We start from the raw sequence: 20,208 nt of genomic DNA on the forward strand, positions 1-20,208 counted from the left end.
CATTACTACCCTTATATTCATGACAGATTAGCAGACCGTTGAGATGTCAACTCAAAATCCATAAAAGTCAAATCATGAAATGAAACAGTTAAATTTTAGTTAATAATGTCATTCAATTTCCTGAGTAGATTTCGAAGGAATAAAAACACATCTAAATATGGATGCCAACGTGTGAAAGTGTCCGATTACTGCAAAAAAGCTGAAAGAGCAAGAGGAAAAAAAGTTTCTAAGACTAAATTGAGAAAATCAACGCCACGAAAGGGTTCGAGGAAGTCAAAATCCAGAAAGGGTTCGAGAAGGTCAAGATCACGAAAACGGCAGAAGAGGTCAAAATCCAGAAGAGCATCAAGATCTAAATCGCGAAAGGGGTCGAGGTCAAAGTCACGAAAGAGGTTGAAAAGGTCAAAATTACGGAAGGCATCGAAGTCAAAATCACGAAAGGGGTTGAGCAGGTCAAAATCACGCAAAGCGTCGAGGTCAAAATCACGAAAGGGGTTGAGCAGGTCAAAATCACGGAAAGCGTCAAGGTCAAAATCACGAAAGGGGTTGAGCAGGTCAAAATCACGAAAATCGTCAAGGTCAAAATCACGAAAGGGGCTGGGTAGATCAAAATCACGAAAAAGATCAAGGTCAAAATCACGAAAGGGGTTGAGTAGGTCAAAATCAAGAAAAGCGTCAAGGTCAAAATCACGAAAGAGGTTGAGTAGGTCAAAATCGCGTCGGAGGTTGAGTAGGTCAAAATCTCGAAAAGGATCGAGGTCAAAATCGAAAGGGTCAAGAGCACGAAGTGGGCTGAAGAAATCCGGAAGAAGAATCGTGGGTAAGGGATTAAAAACGCGAATGGGGCTTAAGAGATCAAAAACACCAAAGGGATCGAAGAAATCAGAAACACCAAGAACACCAAGGGCATCAAAAAAACCAAGAGATTCGAAGCAGTCTGCAAAACCAGGTGAACCGAAACCTGCTGCAACAAAATGTGCCCGTCCAGGTCGCCTCACGATTAACCCCTTTTTCAATTTCTTGAGAGAGTACCGATTGAAACGTTGCGGTTGGCCAATTACCAAGATTGCCATTGAGGGGGCGAAATGTTGGTGTTCCATGGATCCCAAAAGCAGAGAAAAATATTATCGTGAGGCTTGTGGTGAACAAACGAGAGGATTGAAAAGGAAGGGGAGAACAAAAAAAAGTCGGAAGAGAGTACGAAAGTCAAAGCGTAAAGGAAAACAGAAGTGAAATCACTTTTCATTCATGTAATACTTGAAGCCTAAAATGTAAAATGCGTGTTTTGTAATATTTACAGTGATATTGAAAATAAAGTTGAACTGTGTCCCAGTCCCATTCAAAATGATATGCTGCTTCAGTTTTATTTTCTACCCATATTCCCATTTTCCTACCTACCTGTTGTAGGTACATTAAAGTGAATTTTGAATAGGTTACTTACCTAGTGTTCGAATCATTATGTATATTCATCTACAAAATTTAATGGTTTATTACACCAGATTTCATATCAAATCATATCAAAATAATAATATGCTTTCATTTGCATTCTAACTGAATACTTTTTGAACGATTACATATTCAATAATCTAATTGTTGCAATCGATTGATGTTCAGTATATGAGACACTGCTGTATAAAAGGTACTGAAGTGTCTCTCAAGTTCTTCACTCTCAGTGAAATCCAAATTTTCCGAATAGTCCAAAAACTCCTGGCACTTTTCCTCAACAAGATTCCGATCTGATTCTTTGGAAATTTTCTCTAGGTCATATAGTATATGTCTACATTTTCCTTGCAGTTTATTTCTAGTCAACTGAAATTGTTCGAAAACATCATCTTCTAATTTGTGTATTGCAGCTTCTGCCACAGAAACTTTCATTTTACGTTCACTTATTCGAAATTCTCCCAAGGTCACTACTATTTTCTTGAATTTCCCTGTAGAATTTTCGGATGCTGTTACAGTCAATATTCCATCTTCATCTAAGATGAAAGTAACTTCCATTTTAACATCACCTGAACGTTTTAGTGGCAATCCTTCTAAAATCAAATCTCCAAGAACATTATTGTATTTCGTGTTTTTTCTTTCCCCTTCATATATTTTAAAACTGCAAGTTTCTTGATCATTTTCAGTTGTTATAAAACATTTGGCAAATTTGGCTGGTAATGGTGTATTTCTTCTGATAATAGTGCTCATTAAATCCTTATGAATGCCAACTCCTAATGACAACGGAGTCACTTCTGTTAATTTATATTTTTCCGCACTCGCATAATCATTTTTGAGAATTGCTGCTTGGAGACAAGCTCCAATCGCAACAGCTTCGTCCGGGTTCAAATCAGTTTTGAGAATTTTCCTTCCAAATAACCTCTCCAGCAGATTTCTGATTCTTGGAATTCTTGTTGACCCTCCCACCAAAACTATTTCTTTCACTTCAGATTTATTCCAACCTGCATCATCAAGTCCATATTCCACAATATCTATAGCTTTCTGAAAAATATCTTTAGTTAATTTTTCGAATTTTGATTTCTTAAGCGATAATTCGAAGTCATTGTAACCATCGTAACACTCGATCACTGTTGAAAATTCATCCAGACTTGATAACTGTTTTTTCAAGTCCTCGCATGCTTGTTGCAGTCGCCGAGCGAATCTATCTTTGTCTACTGGTCTATAAAAATGCTCGAACAGTCTCTCATCGATATTTCTCCCACCGCACAAGGTATCTCCATAAACAGACTTGACTTCAAAAATTTTATTTTTCACCTCTACTAAAGACACATCAAGGGTTCCTCCTCCCCAATCGAAAACTAATAATTTTGTTGCCACGTTTTTGTCATGCACGTAATGAAGTGCTCCGGCAGAAGGTTCCGTGATGAATTTCAATAATTTGAGTCCAGCCAATTCAACCGCCTTCTTGGTAGCTTTTCTTTGAGCGTTACTAAAATATGCCGGTATAGATACAACAACTTCTGTAACACCTCTTCCTAAGTAGTCACTGGCCATTCGCTTCAGATATTTCAATATCTCTGCACTAACCTCTTCTGGTGTTTTTGTAACTGTCTCATACTTTACATTCAACTGATAAACGGCTTTATCATCAACCCCTCGTACCAAAGAAAACTGAATGTTCTTTTGCAGGTGATATCTTGAGATGAATTCGTCATCGAATTTTCTTCCAATGAGCCGTTTAGAATCTGAAACACGATAAAATGAACCATCAAACGAGAATAATTTAAAATGTGACAAGAAAATAAAACTTTTATTCACTAAGGATCATATAAAATGTTCCATTCAGTAAATTATTTGCTACTGAATGTGATATTGACATTTAGATCGAGGCCACTTCTGATAGGTATTATTTTCGATATTTCAAAATATTACTTAGATAATCCCATTGGTTGGGCTACGTATCTGGGGCGTCCCTAGGTGGCGGATATGGGAACGGCCAGGGACTGGCAGCCCTGTCAGGAAAGCCAATGTGGCCTTACGGACGGGGTCGCCGGACTCCTGGTCAATGGCAGAAATAAGTAGGGTGAGGGGAACTAAAACTCCTCAAAAGCCTTTGCAAAACATGCCACCGTGGACCAGCCTACCCAAGCTAAGGTATAAGTAATCGTGCCGACAGCTGAATGGCCTTCCCTTGCTAACAACAGTTTGTCCAGTTTTAGGGATGTGAAATGTGGTATTCCACAGGGTTCCGTATTGGGCCCACTGTGGTCAAATCATATTAAGCAGTTGAACTTGAAACTGCCCAGCTCACTTTTCAACTCACGACAACTTCGCCTTATTACCAACACTATTACTCCTAGAATCGCTTACTTCTCTCTATTTGAAACCCATCTTAATTATGGAATATTGCTTTGGGGTAGCTCATCTGCTGCATGTAGTGTATTTCGACAGCAGAAAAAGCTATAAGGATCTTCGCTAATGCCAAGTATAGAGAGACTGCCCGACCACTGTTCAAAAAGTTGAAAATCATGACTCTTCCTTGCCTATTCATTTTAAGCACTCTTGTGGAGATCCATAAGAATCTACCAAACTTAGTTACACAGTCTGATATTCATCAACATAATACTAGAGGAGCACACAATATCAGAGTACCCAGATATAAACTCACCAAATCGGCAAATAATTCTTTAAATTTTAGCTTATATGATATCCTTCCAGATGATCTAAAAAAGGCCAACATGTTCTGTTTCGATAAAATTATCAAACTTTTCTTTATTGAAAATTCCTTTTTTACACTAGACGAATATGAAGAAAAGGTGAAACATTTGATTTATGCTCACTGAGACATTATCTTTAAATTATTTACTCTTATATGTATATTCTCTTTATATTCTATTGTGGTATATGTCCAGTTTTATATCTACTTAAAGTTTTCATCCAATGAACAAACTTTTGTGACTTGCTACAAATATGCAACTGTATACAGAGTGTCCTCTTTTCCTCTCGGGAATGTATAGATGGGGTCAAAATATCACCAGTACTTCATATAACTTTTTTTCCTAAAAGTCTTCGTAACCAAGTTTCGGGCCCTCGAAGTTACAAAATGAAAAATGTTTTTCTTTGATAACTTTTCAAGTGAATATTCAAAATCATCCAAATTTTGGTAATTGACTAAACAAATGAATTCCGTCGATGAGCTTTCATGCAGGAGTCAGTTGTTTTGCTACAAAGTCAGGAACGGACTACCCCCGATGGTCCACACCCCAAAACTTTGAAATGACAGATATTTTTCAATATTTTTCAACAAAATAAGATTACTTGGACAATTTTATGAATAAAAGTACTCGTGTGGAAAGTCGATCGGAACAACGAGTCTTGATAAAAATGTAGTTTCACTCGACGACATCAAACCCGCTCGTCCACCATTATTTGAAATGAATAATTATCAAAGCAGAAATAATAATGATAACGTTAATTCAACAACATTTATAACAGGAATAATACAAAGTATGCTAAAATGAAGTCGTAAACAAAAAGTACAGTACCTTTATGGAAGTTTAAGTCACAATTGTGATAGCAGAAATTTTTTCAAAAGAAATATCAAGTTCTGTAGATTCGTGGTGTTTTTAAACTAACAAGCTACTCTACTATAAAATATCGAATTAATTCCATATTTTGTATGTACATAATACGTGTGGAATAATCACGTTTCATGTTGATCAGTTATCTGAATCTCATGAAACTCAACATTCGAATGTTTCAAATTCTTCTTCACAGCTAAACTGTTGAGGAGTTTCACTGATAATTATAATTTTATGGGAGAAATTCTTTAACACGAATCTAAATTTAGCTGAAAAAACGCACATCGGAAAAAATATTTACTATACTAATAAAAAGCAAACGAATGAACTACAAAAACGGCTGCACATGATCAGGTGAAAAATATCCAGGGAATAATTATGTTCCATTTCTTTCACAGATGTTGACAAAAAAACCTTTTAGAAAGTTTTGATAAAAAATGAGAAACTGGAATGCGATTTTGTTTTGTTGAGTGGTGCGTTGTCATATGACTATCATTGTATTGTCAATATTCTATAGGATATTTTGAATTTTTTTGATATGGCCGAACAGTTTACATTCAATGAATATGCAGATATGCATGTATTTTATGGACGAGCATTTTGTAATGCTGCAGAAGCTCGTCGTCTGTATTCCGAGCATTTTCCCAATCGAACGGTACCGTCAAGAGAAACATTCGAGCGTGTCGATCGCAGCTTGAGGGAGACAGGTATGTAATGATTGATAATTAATTTGAGCACGTTGTTTTATTTCGATATTATTGTAGGTACAGTTTTGCCAAAACGAAGTGGTGAGGGCGCTCCTAGGACTGTACGTACCGTTGTATTGGAGGAAAATATTTTGGAAGCCGTCGCTGATGATCCTTCAATGAGCATCAGAAATCTATCAGAACAATTCCATACATCCAAGTCCACTATTCATAGAATAATTAGGGAACAACTGCTCCATAATGGTGGACGAGCGGGTTTGATGTCGTCGAGTGAAACTACATTTTTATCAAGACTCGTTACTTCGATCGACTTTCCACACGAGTACTTTTATTCATAAAATTGTCCAAGTAACCTTAATTTGTTGAAAAATATTGAAAAATATCTGTCATTTCAAAGTTTTGGGGTGTGGACCATCGGGGGTAGTCCGTTCCTGACTTTGTAGCAAAACAACTGACTCCTGCATGAAAGCTCATCGAAGGAATTCATTTGTTTAGTCAATTACCAAAATTTGGATGATTTTGAATATTCACTTGAAAAGTTATCAAAGAAAAACATTTTTCATTTTGTAACTTCGAGGGCCCGTTACTTGGTAACGAAGGATTTTAGGAAAAAAAGTTATATGAAGTACTGGTGATATTTTGACCCCATCTATAGATTCCCGAGAGGAAAAGAGGAAGTCCAGGGACACCCTGTATAAAGTGGTTAAATAAACTACTTACTTATTTACTCGTGGGAACATACATGAATGAAACAATCACAAAAACAGAAACAACAAAAACGAAAACCAATCACGAGGCTGGACAGAAGTGCCCACCTCAATCTTAAGGCGTTGGCAGAACAGAAATGTCCACCCCAATCTACCGCTAGGAATGAGGCTGGGCATAGCAGATCACATCGTGATGTAATACAAAGGCCAAGGCGTGAGGGCATTTGCGGCGCCGAGGCCAAAAGGAGAAAGATAGCGGAGGAGGCAGGAGTGGCAGCAACTATATGTGCACCCTCCTCCTCCCCCGCTCCACCTCTAACAGGAAGGGCACTTCCTGCGGCGGGCGCCAAGAGATCCGCCTTGAGTAAAGGCAAGGAAAGCTCCCTCACTTGTGCACATCCACGGAGGGAACCCCGTGGAGTCACATGTGGCCTAAGTGCTGTGGATCTACACTCACCCTCCCTACTCTACAGATACAGATACTTAAGATAATGCAACATAAAGAGTGAAAGAGTGTGCTGGGATGACTATTACCATGACAAATTTGTTATTATCTTATAGGATGAAGATCCGATAAAAAATCATTGCTTTTCGAATGTTTTGGTTCTGAACTATTCTAAAACAGATTTAATAGTGCTCGCAGCTAGTGACTTTAATGAAAATCTTCTGATTAAATTTAGTAACGAATTTATTAGTTAAACAGCTTCTCTTTCCTGGTCTGAGCAGGAAACTCTCAAAATATTTGCTTGTGATGCACTGTTTGGAACTTTTGGTGTAGTAATTGATATTACTGGAGTTTTTCCCAACACCAAACTGTTATTTTACCACCACGACATGTGTTTCTTTCACCTTCAAGAAGAAGATCAAACTGATCTTTCCCATGAAGATCATTTTGATCAGTATGATCTTCCTCTTGAAGGTCAGTTTGATTTTCGTCTTGAAGATGATCATTTGGTGATCGAAACACGTGTCGAGGTGTTAATATAACAGTTTGCTGTTGGAAAAAAGGTCCAATAATATTCATTTCTTGAAATATTGTTTGATTTGGGGAGGTAGTATCTAATTTTAGTACCGACCTGTATTAATGTATTTACTCATGTATCGATGCATACCTAAGTTACACTGCCTCTTTTGGAGAATCTATTCAAAATCAAAAGATATTTTCATCCAACAAAATCAGATAGTCAGAAGCTCAGCACGTTATTTAACAACTTGACTATTTTGAATTGTTTATCGATCTATATTTTGAGTTCTTGTTGAAATTTGTTGAAATGAATTCATCACAGTATATGGACAATAGGGGGCAACCCAAAATCTAATAGGATTGAACACCACAACTCTGAAGAAGCTATTTCATAGTGAAACACTTGTCACAGTTTTGTGATTCGTTAACTGAAAATCTCACAATAAAGTTTGCTTGAAAGTGGTGGACAATGTTTCATGGTGAATTGTCTAATATGATTCTGCTACTATTCGAAATCTATAAAAGAACAAATAAAATTAGAATGAATAGCTAAAATATCAATTATATTAAGCAATAAATTATGAAATAATCAAGATACAACATATAGATACCCGTAGAGTAAAAAGAACCGAAAAAAGTATGAAAATAAGTAGAAAATTATAAAAGTTACTTCACGACGTTTCGATTTTTAGTATCCACAATAGTCTTCGGATGAGGACTGGGCTATTCCTCCGAGAGATGACTATTTATACGCTTTCAGCTATCCCCTCTTTCCTCTCCCCGCTCATCGCTTCAGCGGGAGTTGACCATTTGGCGGGAGTTGACCATTTTCTGCTTGATTACCACTTTCCCTATGTTGCGTATCTCTACGCTAGTTCGGCTGAATGCTTCGTTGGAAAACATTTATGCAGCTTCTTCGAACTTTCTCTTAAATCAGTGTTCTTCCCTGTGGATGACCCCAGCTTGGGATTAATTGATGTCATGTTAATGAGTCCAAACATTCCCGATTCGTTGGTTTCTTCATGCTGTGTGTTTATTTGTACTCGGCAATGCGGAATTCCAATGGCCTCTTAGTTTCACCGATATAGGATTTGCCGCACTCATCTGGTAAATGCAATTCTTGGAATCGCAGTCCGCATTTGGTGGCCTAGTTTTCGTGTGAAGCTGCTATGGATGGTGCATCCGGTTCTGAAGCATGTTCTGATGTTGTACTGGGACCCATTTCTTTTCATCCTTTCCGACAATTTTCTGACGTAGAGAAGTATAAGTACTGGTTGTGTCGGCTTCTACTCCTTGCGAGGCTATTGCTGTCTTCAAGCCAAAGTCTGTCCCACCATCATTGAAGTAACCATTCCGTTGGAGATGTTTTCCGATCATGCCTAGTTCCGTTTCGAGACCTTCCTTCGTGTTACAGATCCCGAAAGCAAGAATCACTAGAGTCTTAATGATTCCTCTTTTGGTATATTGTGGAGGTTGGATTCGTGATTCAGATACTGTCCTGTGTGAGTGGGTTTTCGGTATATATAGACGTTCCCCACTCAGTGTTGGTCCTCTTCACCAATACATCTGATAATGGCAATTCGTTGTGGACTTCCTCCTCCATTGTGGAGGTGGTGGAATCCAATTAGGCTATTGATGTGCCTTAGAAAGGTGTCTAGTTCTATATTCCCATGGTTCCATACTATGAAGGTGTCGTTAACGTATCTCAGCCAGAATCGGGGCTTCTTCTGTGGCCGGAGTTTCATATTGAATCATATTAATATTAGAATCATATCATACAACGGGAGCCCGAACTGATAAAACTCACATTAAAGTATTATTTGAATCTGTTGGAAAGGAATAATAATTTTCAGATACCTTACAGAATGTCTTTGGTCCAACTGTTTTGCCACTCGAGCTACCAAATCCAATCAACTTAATAGTGAATTTAAAAACAATCGGAAATGAAGTAAAGAAGTCTTTTTTATTTTCTGACTGAGTACTTATCATAATATTTACTAACTCGCGTATATCTCTATTAGGATCGCACATTAGACTTTTGCCTTTACTTAACTCCCGCACATCTGACAGACTATTGGGACTACCTATTCATAGAAATGCAGCTGTTTGTGTTTAAAATTCGGTCTCCAACTTTAACATACTTTTCATCTTCATTTTCGTTTATTTATAATCAGATATCAACTTTGAACAATTTTTATTCCATGAACAGACGAGTAATGAGGATAGCATTGAAGTTAAATATATAAACTATCATATGTCTGTTCTGTCTCTGTTTTTCCGTTAATCAGCTGTCGCCCCCATACGAACGACAACTCTCAGAAGTTGAGAAACTTGTGCGAGCTAAGGACTAACGAGGTCTTACCTTTCAACGTGTGATTCCTAACACGGTTGCAGAATCATCCCAGCTTCAACCAGATAAATTATCTCGAGAAAAATATCTGGTCGAGGCAGGAATCGAACCCACGGTCTTCCGATCGTGAGTCGGGCGCACTACCACCGCGGCCAATTCCACACAAATCAATGGTTTCTAAGAGTTTCCATTTTCAATTCAAGTGTTTATTTTTGTGATGCAAAAATATTATGTAATGCTCAAATGGATGGTTTCAATATCTCTAACGTAAGCATAACTGATAGAAGTAAAGAAATACCTTTTAAACAGTTCTTTGGGCATTTTGGTGACAATCTGTCAGCAGTTTTTCCCACGTGAACCGCTCCTGTTTGAGGATCGAAGAAAACAATGGAAGGGATAAGTCGATCACCATTTTGATCAGGTATCATTTCAGCTCTTCCCTTTCTGTAAGCCGCAATGCAGGAAAATGTAGTCCCCAAATCAATTCCAATCGGAATATCAGTCATCTGAAAAAATCAATATACAAACGGTGAGTTCCAGTTCGGTTCGGTACATTATACATTATAATAAGGTCACTGTTTTTTTCACTATCATTAATAAAAAATCAGCGTTCATCCAGTTCGTATCTAAAATGAAAGATCTGTGGATGATCTACACATTTTACAAATTCTGGTGTCTGGGAACAGTACTTGTTTTCGATGTCTTGAGGTTGAGTGGAAGAACAACTCAGTAGCACTTGTGCTAAGTTGAACTTCGCCTTTTGTTATGTCAGCAACTAGCTCTCTAATTTATTTAAATATTTGTATGTAACTACAGCTGGGTAACAATAAAGACGATTATTATTATTATTATTATTATTATTATTCCACACCTGAGGTCCCAGTTCTATCTTCCATTTTGTTTATTTTGACAATAAGTTTCCTACATTTGAAGATGGATAAGTAGAACACCAGAACGCTATTATCCATAATTGTCAAGATCTTTGGTTCGTTTTGTGCATTAAGTTTCACTAGATTTGTCTTTCGTTCAGATTTTGATACCATTAGCTCAAGATTGTTACCTACTGTAAATTTGTGGAAAATCAACTCGATTCTTTCTGGGTGTTGGTTTTTGTTTACCTGAGTCAACCCGATTCTTTCTGAGTGTTAGTTTATTTTATTCTGATATCTATTAAGTAGCTCGGAAAACGTAGATCCGTGGTGGGTCTGTTCGGTTTCCCTTCTCAATTGTAAATTGACGATATTCCCCGGAAATTATTTCTGGTCAATAAGAATATTCATCACTGATTACTTATGGTCAATCGAACGTTGAAAATTACTATATTCTGTTCTCCTTTTACTGACGGCCAGAATGACGAGAAACACTTCATTTTGCCCATGTAGCTACTGCATGTTACTGCTGCCAATTCAGTAACATCAATACTCTTTGGTGTTGGACTCTTTGGTATGGTGTTGTAACGTAAAGGCAGGTTTCCATGAACACCATGTTACGTTATGGCTAATGTACTCGAGTACTGTTGCACCTTGGCATTGTCCTTGATAAAAAACTCACCTGCAACGCTCACTTGGAAAAAGTTTCACACAAAGCCAGACTGTCTCTATGGACATGTCGAAGGATTTTTGGTAAAACTTGGGATTTAGGACCCAAACAAATCCATTGGATTTATGTAATATTTACCGGACCAATCACTTATGGTGTAATTACTTGGTGACCGAAGGCTTTACAGAAAACGGCAGAGGAGAAGCTCTCTGGCTTACAGAGACAGGCTTGTCTGGCCATCAGTGGTGCCATCAGTACCACACCATTAGCGGTCATGGTGATCCCTCTAGATCTACCTCCTCTTCATATTTTTCTGGAGAGAAAGGCTAGATAGACTGCATATGAGGCTGCTGACTCCCTTGCAAAGGAAGGTGCTGCAAGCAGCTTCATCGGACCAAAACCTTTAGGCTTTGCTAAACAAAGATCTCTTGCCTTTTGCATGTGTATCGTTACCTCGTTCGGTTACATTACTTAACAATTATATGGCCAAAATTCAAAATGTTTCTGGAAGCAAACCATGTTATCTGGCAACCAAGTCGAACGGTGTTACGTTACAGACAATTGACTCATATGGATACTTCTTGTAAAGGGTTTTTCAATAAGGGCGGGTAGATGTTGAAATGGAATAAAACAAGCTGTGGTTGAGGTATTAACAAAATAATTTTTTTATTTGAAAGGCGCATGTATGCCATTAAGTGTGGAATATGACATCATTCAAATGCCCGCCTCGACTTCCTACGGTGGCACAGATCCGAGTGGTCCAATTTTCCGCATAGATCCGGCTGAATTTGAGCGATGGCATGTGTTATGTTCACCTTTAGGGCATCGGTCGATTGTGGTTTATTTGCATATACCTGCGACTTCAAGAAACCCCACAGGAAAAAGTCTAGCGGAGTCAAATCGCATGACCTTGGTGGCCAATTCACATCACCTCTACGAGAGATAACCTTACCCTCAAATCGTTCATGCAAAATGTCAATCGTGGCGTTTGCCGTCCTGCTGGAACCACATGTCGTCTAGGTCCATATGGTTCAATTTGGGCCATAAGAAATTAGTTATCATCGTTCTGTATCGCTCGCTGTTGACGGTGACCGCCTCACTAACGTCGTTTTAAAAAAAGTACGGACCAATTACGCCGCCGGCCCAAAATCCACACCAAACGGTAAATTTTTGAGGATGCATTATCACCTGGTGAACCTCGCGTGAGTTGGTGTCGGCCCATATACGGCAATTTTGCTTGTTAATACAGCCATTCATCCAAAAATGCGCCTCGTCACTAAAGATGATTTTTCGGCCAAAATTGGGGTCCTCTTCCGAACGATTCGAAGCCCAGTCAGCGAACAAACGGCGTTGTCAATGGTCATGAACTTTGAGCTCCTGGGTCAGTTGGATCTTGTACGGGTGTACAAGTCCCGACGCAAAATTCGCTGAAGTCTGCGAAAGGCCGAGTTCTTGTGTATGGCGAGGAATAGACTGCCTCGGGTGTACACTTTCACGAACCGCGGCGATGTTCTCGGCCGATCTAGCGTTCTTTGAACGTACGGGTGTTGGCTCATTGTTTACTGAACCGGTCGTCTCAAATTTGGCCACCAAACGTTGAAGAGTCGACTGTGAAAAGCCACCACGTCGTAAAATGGGCGCAATGCGCGCAACGTTTGGGTTAACGAACACTCATTTTGATAATAGAGTTTTATCATTTTAACGTGCTGTTCAATCGTGTAACTTGCCATGATGATTTGGCACAAACAACTGAATAATTAACAAAAGATTTGACAGATGTCACCAAAACAAAATGGCCGCCACGGGGCGTCAAAATCTACCCGCGACAATTGAAAACCCCTTCATAAACTCTAGCAGTCCTTTGATGCGACGGCTGAAAACCAGCAAATGGTAGTTTGGATTGTAACGGTTATGAATGTTAAAAGTCGTTACGAAGAACATGTAACAGTACTCTGTCTCCACTAGCCATAACGTAATGTGTTCATGAAAACATGCCTTTACGTTACACACGGCGACTAGTTGAAACAAGTATATAGGTTTCACGTATTTTTACCTGAATGCGGTTGTTTGTGAATTTGTCCTTTGCTGATAAGGGGATGAGGAGCAAATACCTCCAAAAGCGGTTTGTGAGTAATTGTTTGATGGAGTTCAGCAAATTCACCCTATTGGCTGATGATAAACATCTGCATGGATGAACTTGATTCAAATAATTATCGGATATGATTCATCTTGTTAGTAATCAAAATATCAATATCAGAACAAAGCAGCAACGCTGTTACAATTGGTTGCAATGATGTCACTGACTTCTTTAGATATAAGTGTAGGTTCTGTAGTGGATGTCGAAAAAGAATGGCAAACTTCGAATCAACTATTTGAGGTACATTGGACCATTACAATACTGACTAATCATATCAGAATGAATATGTCATTTGCAATGTTATGAAACCCTTGAAAATTCAAGAGAAAAACTGGAGGTATTGCATAGTCAAGAAAGATGTAGCAATGGAAAAAGCACAACCAGTCACCAAACTATTATATTACCTTCGATTTTCGAAGTATGCATTTTGTGTTGATTCTATAGTTGATACGTGTGATGCACTGTTTGAAACCTTTGGTGTAGTAATGAATATTACTGGAGTTTTTCCCCAACACCAAACCGTTATTTTGATACCTCGACGTGTGTTTCGATTACCAAGTGCTCATCTTCAAGAGGAAGATCAAACTGATCACTTGGTTATCGAAACACGTGTCGAGGTCTCAAAATAACGGTTTGGTGTTGGGAAAAGATTCCAATAATATCCAAAGTTGATGTCTTTCTAAAAGGCATCGCCAGCATCCATTCCACTTGGGGACAGTAGCGAGTTCAAACGTTGCATTCATGTTAGACAAAAAAATAACTGTCCAACATAGGACCTTGGATGTAACCCTCTTAAGATCTAGTGTCAGCTATAGTACACAGAATGAGACATGGCCAATGGGGGATCGGCATGCTGCTCAAACAAGAGTCTATGTTAGAGATAGAGAAAATATTCGTTGAACAAAAATGCAAACAAGCAATAAAATTTAATTAAGGTTCTGAAACTTAGGAATTTTATGTGTAATTAGTGACAGGCCATGGTTCATTCTGTATACTGTAGTTCAGGGGTCGGCAAATCGTTTCAGGTGCGGTCTGGATACTGTGAGAAAATTTTAATGAGGTCCAGAAAAAAACAACTGATAACAATGAGGTGCTATCCATGTATTATTTTGGTTTTAAATCAAATTCCGATTTATAAGACACAAGACCTAAAATTAATGTGAGAAACTACATCGACGGTTTTAAGCCAGTTTGGTTCTCGAGAGGAACAACAAATTCGAAGTGAGTAAGATCGGTCAAAAATTTCTCAATAACTTCACAATGTCTTCTTCAGAGTTCTTTTTATATTCAAGAATTGTCGGAAAATGAATGAATTTTTGTTTGCAATATCGTTTTCAAAGATATCCAGCTAATGACGAAGAGCAGACACGCTTTGTATCAGATCACATATCAATTCAACATTTACTTGTCTTTTTGGAAAGCCACAACCAGCATATTGCGCTATTTGTTATGAACTTAAAGTGCTTCCTGGCTTTCTGCATATCTCAGTTTCGCAAAAAGGAGGATATACTTGTTCTTTAATTAGCCAGGCTAAATGGGATCAGTTGTAGGTACTTGTAAAACAGGTTAGCTAGGAAACTCAAAATAAAATAAGTATTAAGGTGAATTCTATGTGACTTAATAGTTATTTATGTATCAAGGGAATTAGGAGGGCCTTAATTACCGATGGCAAAGTTTGCGTCCCGAGGGCCTCTGGCCCGAGGGACAGCAATTGCCTGAGGTTATTAAGGCTCATTAATTCCCGTGGTACATAGATAATTTTATTTCTGACCGATTTCAATAAAATTTTGTTCATTTTTGAAACGGAAAAATGTACCAATTCATTACCTTCCCGGTATATTTGAATCAGGTACCGTTGATTATAGTAGAGTTTTCTTGTTGCTAGGTTGTTGCTATGTTACTTGTTTATAAACAGAACTTTGTTATCAAGCTGTGTTTGCGGTGAAAACGTGTTTTCTACCCCAAATATAATGGAGGATATTTTGAAAAAAGCTGAACAAGCAAAAGAATCATTAATTCCATCGAAAAGTGAAGCCGTATACCAAAAAGAATACAAGATATATCTGGACTGGCTGACACGGAAAAATGTTATGCCAAAAGATGTCACTGAAACTGTATTTCTGGCATATTTTCAAGAACTGGTAAGGAATTTTCTATGTTTTTCGGTAGATTTGGTAGTAATTGTGTTTATTCGTTTCAGTCAGAAACGTATAGTCCGAATTCATTATGGACTAAATGGTCAATGCTAAAATCGATGGTGACTATACATGAGAAACGAGATATCACCAAGTTCAATGAACTACAGGCTTTTTTGAAACGGAAGAGTAAGAGTTATAAGCCGAAAAAGTCTGCTGTTTTATCTCCTAAAGATGTTATCAGATTCCTAAAGGACGCTCCTAATGATATTCATTTATTGCATAAGGTAATTTTTTTCTTATTTTCCTTTTTGTATGTATTTATTTCCTTTTTTTGTTATAGGTTGTTTTGATTATGGGTTATTTTGGAGGATGCAGAAGTCAGGAACTTTTGAATATGAAGATATCGGATATAGAGGACCGGGATTCCGTTATGATAGTAAACGTACCGGAAAGTAAAACTGGTGTATCGAAGAAATTTACAGTTGTGGATGAAAAAGAGTTCTCCGCTTTGCCTTTATTAAGACTTTATATGTCTTTGCGTCCTAAAGGTATTGAACGATTTTTTTTGAGCTTCCGACAAAATAAATGTACATCTCAGCCAAATGGAAAAAACATGTTTGGGAAAATCCCCAGCAAAATCGCAATGTATTTAGGATTGCCAAACTCATCTTCCTATACGGGACATTGCCTTCGTCGCACTTCTGCTACTGCTCTAGCCAATGCAGGAGCAACTATGACTACCTTAAAAAGACACGGAGGTTGGAAAAGTTCCACGGTGGCGGAGGGGTATTTGGAAGATAGCATCGAATTGAGAAATAAAACGGCGCGTATGTTGTCTACTTTGTCATCAGAAGAGGCAGGTACCTCGACTGTAGTGAACAGAAGCTCCAGCCATACAAAAGAAGAAATTGTTTTCAGTGGCGGAAGTAATTTTCAGGGAACATTTCAAAATTGTACATTTATTATTTGTAATGACGTGAATAAATAAAATATGGTTCAGTTTTCATTTCTATTTATTTTTACTTGTGAAAGGTAGAGGGAATTATAAAATCTATAATGTCCCAAGGGAGTTATGACTCTCTTTATTGATAGTGTAACTATGACGATATAAGCTTATAATATCCCGGTCAGAAATAAAAATATTTTTTCATTTAATCAAGGCTTTGTATGCCTTATCTACGTTATAATTTATACATGGTATACTTGGCCGTCCGAGGTTCGACCTTACGCGGTCCGCCTGACCTATGCTGTAGTTGCTTGCTTGTAGTGAAAGCTAACAACAGAATACTCATCCGGCGATTGATTTTGAAGTTTGACTTTACAATAGACAGTCATTGGGACTTTCGTTCATCATGCATATTGTTGATTGAGTTCTGGGTCAATTCCATAGATAGTGTTTTCGTCAGAGGACTCGTCATCGAAACCAGTTATTTTATGTTGAAATGAAAATGTTCTGTCGTTTTCTACAGCCTTTAAATGAAACTTGGCTTTGCGATAAAAAATCGTGAAAACACTTGTATATGTTGGATAAACAAGGTTTGGTCTCTACTGTCGTCGACGGCACTCATTTAGTGATAAGATAAACAGTGCGAGGTTTTTTTATTGAGTGGGAAATTTACCTGAAACGAAACTTTCTCAACAATTTCATTTTGTAATTGAGTCAGTCGTTTTGAGAAAACAATACGAACAAATAACTGAAGTGATGAAATATATTTTGAAGGTCTGATTGAAAATATGAGATGAAACTAACCTTTTTTGTAGAGTCGTAGCAACTGCATCCGTAATGAACAACACTCTACTTGGGAAATGTTCTCTGGGTGATGAAATACGAATGATAAAATTTATCAAAATCCGAATGTTAATTCATATGTGATAACAGTCGGGTGATTCGTCAAGTACTACTGAGTACAGCAGATAACAGCTATCATACTTCATGTATTGGGGAATCCCCTATCATATTAGATGGATAGGAAGAGTGGTAAGGGCGATGACATCGCCCCTTACGCCATCTATCGGATCGACAGAGAACTCAATCCTCGGATATCAATGATAAACGAGGCTTCCTAAGGCGGTCAGTTGAAAACCAAGCTTTGACATCGACTGACGACAAGATACTTGCATTCCGTGTTGAGAATCTTGGTAGGGAGGTCTAAAGTGAGTGGGTCTATTCGACCCTCCACCGCAACCCACAAGGGTTTATTGTGACTCACAATTGGCCAAATAAACCCAGCTTCTTAACGAAGCTGATTAGTTTGTATGGTGAGTGGTCATTCAGGTCAAATGGTAAGAGTATAGCTCTATCGAACTCTGAAAACCTGACTTAGTCCCCAGCGGGCCAGATACAAAGTATGTGCTCTGCTGTTTCATCATTTCCCAGACAGAGGCGACACACACTATCTTTCGACAGTCCCAGTCTCTGCATATGATGATTCAAATGACAGTGTCCTGTAAGAAGGCCTGTTAGACATCGTAATTCATCCCTACTGTAGTCCAACACCTGTTTGGAATCAAGCTTCGAAGGGTGAATGCACGCCTTGGAGTGAGCCAATACTGGAAGATTCTGCCAGAAGTCCATTAATCTTCTTGCCATCCAGGTGTTGGGCAAAGCCCAAAGCGATGCCTATGACAGGTTCTGGTCCAATAAAGCCGCTTGCAGCACCCTCCTTTGCAAGAGATTCAGCAGCCTCGTTGCCTTCCAGGCCAGTATGGACAGAAATCCATACCAGAGACAATCTGCTAAGTCTTCCTATCGAGGAGAATCGTTTTTGACGTTGCTCGGTAGGAGCCAAGAGCTTCCAACGCCGCTTGACTGTCCGACAATATTTTTATTGACTTGTGAGTGAGGTTAGATTTATCAAATATCTCCGCATACAATTCAATAGCGTAAATTTCCGCTTGAAATACAGTCGTATAAGTTCCTAGGCAGGTAGATAACTCTGTCCTGGGTCTGCAACTGAAAACACCTGCACCAGAACCGAAAGGTGTTTTTGATCCATCTGTGAACCAACAACTATCTGCTCTAGTCCTCTCTACTCGGGAATAGTACTTTATAAGGCAGTTCGAAGTTGACAGTTGGAGGTATAAAGTCAGAGGTCATTTCCAGAATGCTGTGACTTCCAATGTCAACCAACTGTTTGTTGCACTCTGCATTGAATTGATTTGTGCAATTATCAATGTGCACAAGTCTGTATGCAGTCCATCTATCCTCTCTTTCCAGAAAAATGTGGAGAGGAGGTAGATCTAGAAGAATCTCCATGGCCGCTGACGGTGTGGTACTGATGGTACCACTGATAGCCAGACAAGCCTGTCTCTGTGAGCTAGAGAGCTTCGCTTGGGCCGTTTTCTGTAAAGCCTTCGGTCACCAAGCAATTGCACCATAAGTGATCATTGGTCTGACAATCGAGAGTCTTGGTAACATGCAACTTGATTAATTAGTGCTACGAATGATAAATTTAATGTTTGTATTTCATTAATAAAACATTATTGTCAGAATATGTATCATATGCAGGGTGTTTTCAAATTTGATCCTCACCATTGGGCTTTTCTGACTTTATTTTTCGAAAGTTTGGAAAATAAATTGCACTTCCACATTGCCACATTTTCCCTGCTATGTAATGGTGTTTTCAGATTTGCTATCAGACGTTTCGTCTTCCGGCCACCATCACCATCTTTATTTTTTCTTATGGGCGCTAGATTGGGTTCCTTCTGTTTTGAATAGAACCAGATTTTACCTTTTCAATTATGTATCATAAGTTATCATTCTTTTTCGAGAAACTAGAGATATTAAAAAAATGAATTCTTATAATATAACGCCCAGTCGCCATCTTGAAAGTTTCATCTGTCAATTTCATTCCAAAATAAAGTTTTCATGCATTAATTGAGTTGACCCGTTCAAAAAATAAAAGAGGGGGCACTGAAGAAATGTACTGTATATTTGGGGTGTCTTTCAGCAATTGATGAATATAAAAGAATTCAGAGAAACTCAAAATAAGTGTTGAATACATGTTTATTGAAAATAATCTAGTAGGTGCTACAATGTTATTGGAAATCATACGTCAGTTTGCACACTAACTCAAAATGGAATTTGCTGATTATGAAACAGAGCCGAAGTTCGCTAACTTAAATAATTCATACAAGAATTTGAGTAACAAAAAAAAATACATCGGTAACCTGAGTTCCTACAATAGGGGCAAAAAAAGTATCTCTTGAGCTAAATCAGATATTTGAAATTCTCCTACATAAAATATCAAGCGAAATAATCTAACCTAACCTGACAAGTAGTTCATAAAAGCACGTTTCAAAAGATATGAAAATAAACTGAATGAGACTGGCGAAGCTGCACGAATGGAATATTATGAAAATTAAATAGACGAACTGACACATATATCTAACAAACTTTGGCAAGCTTCGAAAACTATTGATAAACCAAGCACAAAAAATAGTTCTATCGGAAAAATGAATACCTAATTCGACTTGGTAAAGACGCAGAAACATTACTCAAAACAAAAAACTACGGAAGTACAATAATTGTATTGATAAATTTCTTTCACTTGGTTGCTCCATACTGTGGTGGCATAAGGTTCTTCTACTAAAAGTAAGTGATTTTTATGAGAGTTTTTACAAAACAAAAACTGTTTATTCAACG

The 20,208-nt window shown here is 38.1% G+C and overlaps 3 protein-coding genes across 4 annotated transcripts; 2 read left to right on the plus strand and 1 right to left on the minus strand.

The window, feature by feature from the left end:
* The first annotated feature begins 3 nt into the window (after positions 1-3).
* Positions 4-1,348, plus strand: LOC141480824 (uncharacterized). The gene has a single exon (XM_074171446.1). It carries the CDS (start codon positions 106-108, stop codon positions 1,231-1,233), a length of 1,128 nt encoding a protein of 375 aa, XP_074027547.1. The 5' UTR covers positions 4-105; the 3' UTR covers positions 1,234-1,348.
* Positions 1,349-1,471: 123 nt separating this feature from the next.
* LOC111510075 (heat shock cognate 70 kDa protein) lies at positions 1,472-17,473 on the minus strand. The gene is made up of 3 exons (XM_023165935.2): positions 17,314-17,473; positions 10,048-10,255; positions 1,472-3,185 (listed from the first exon to the last, which is right to left on the minus strand). Exons 2-3 carry the CDS (start codon positions 10,253-10,255, stop codon positions 1,579-1,581), a joined length of 1,815 nt encoding a protein of 604 aa, XP_023021703.2. The 5' UTR covers positions 17,314-17,473; the 3' UTR covers positions 1,472-1,578.
* On the plus strand, positions 15,045-16,569 carry LOC141480825 (uncharacterized). 2 transcript variants are annotated; one of them, XM_074171447.1, is made up of 3 exons: positions 15,045-15,566; positions 15,626-15,847; positions 15,904-16,569. In XM_074171447.1, exons 1-3 carry the CDS (start codon positions 15,396-15,398, stop codon positions 16,549-16,551), a joined length of 1,041 nt encoding a protein of 346 aa, XP_074027548.1. In that variant the 5' UTR covers positions 15,045-15,395; the 3' UTR covers positions 16,552-16,569. The 2 variants fall into 2 exon arrangements, with proteins under 2 accessions (XP_074027548.1, XP_074027549.1); XM_074171448.1 differs by having other exon boundaries at positions 15,939-16,569.
* Positions 17,474-20,208: the final 2,735 nt, after the last annotated feature.

The sequence above is a fragment of the Leptinotarsa decemlineata genome, unplaced genomic scaffold (assembly GCF_025532065.1).
Source record: "Leptinotarsa decemlineata unplaced genomic scaffold, Ldec_3_MD MMD2_tig00000010_RagTag_RagTag, whole genome shotgun sequence".
Taxonomy (NCBI): domain Eukaryota; kingdom Metazoa; phylum Arthropoda; class Insecta; order Coleoptera; family Chrysomelidae; genus Leptinotarsa; species Leptinotarsa decemlineata.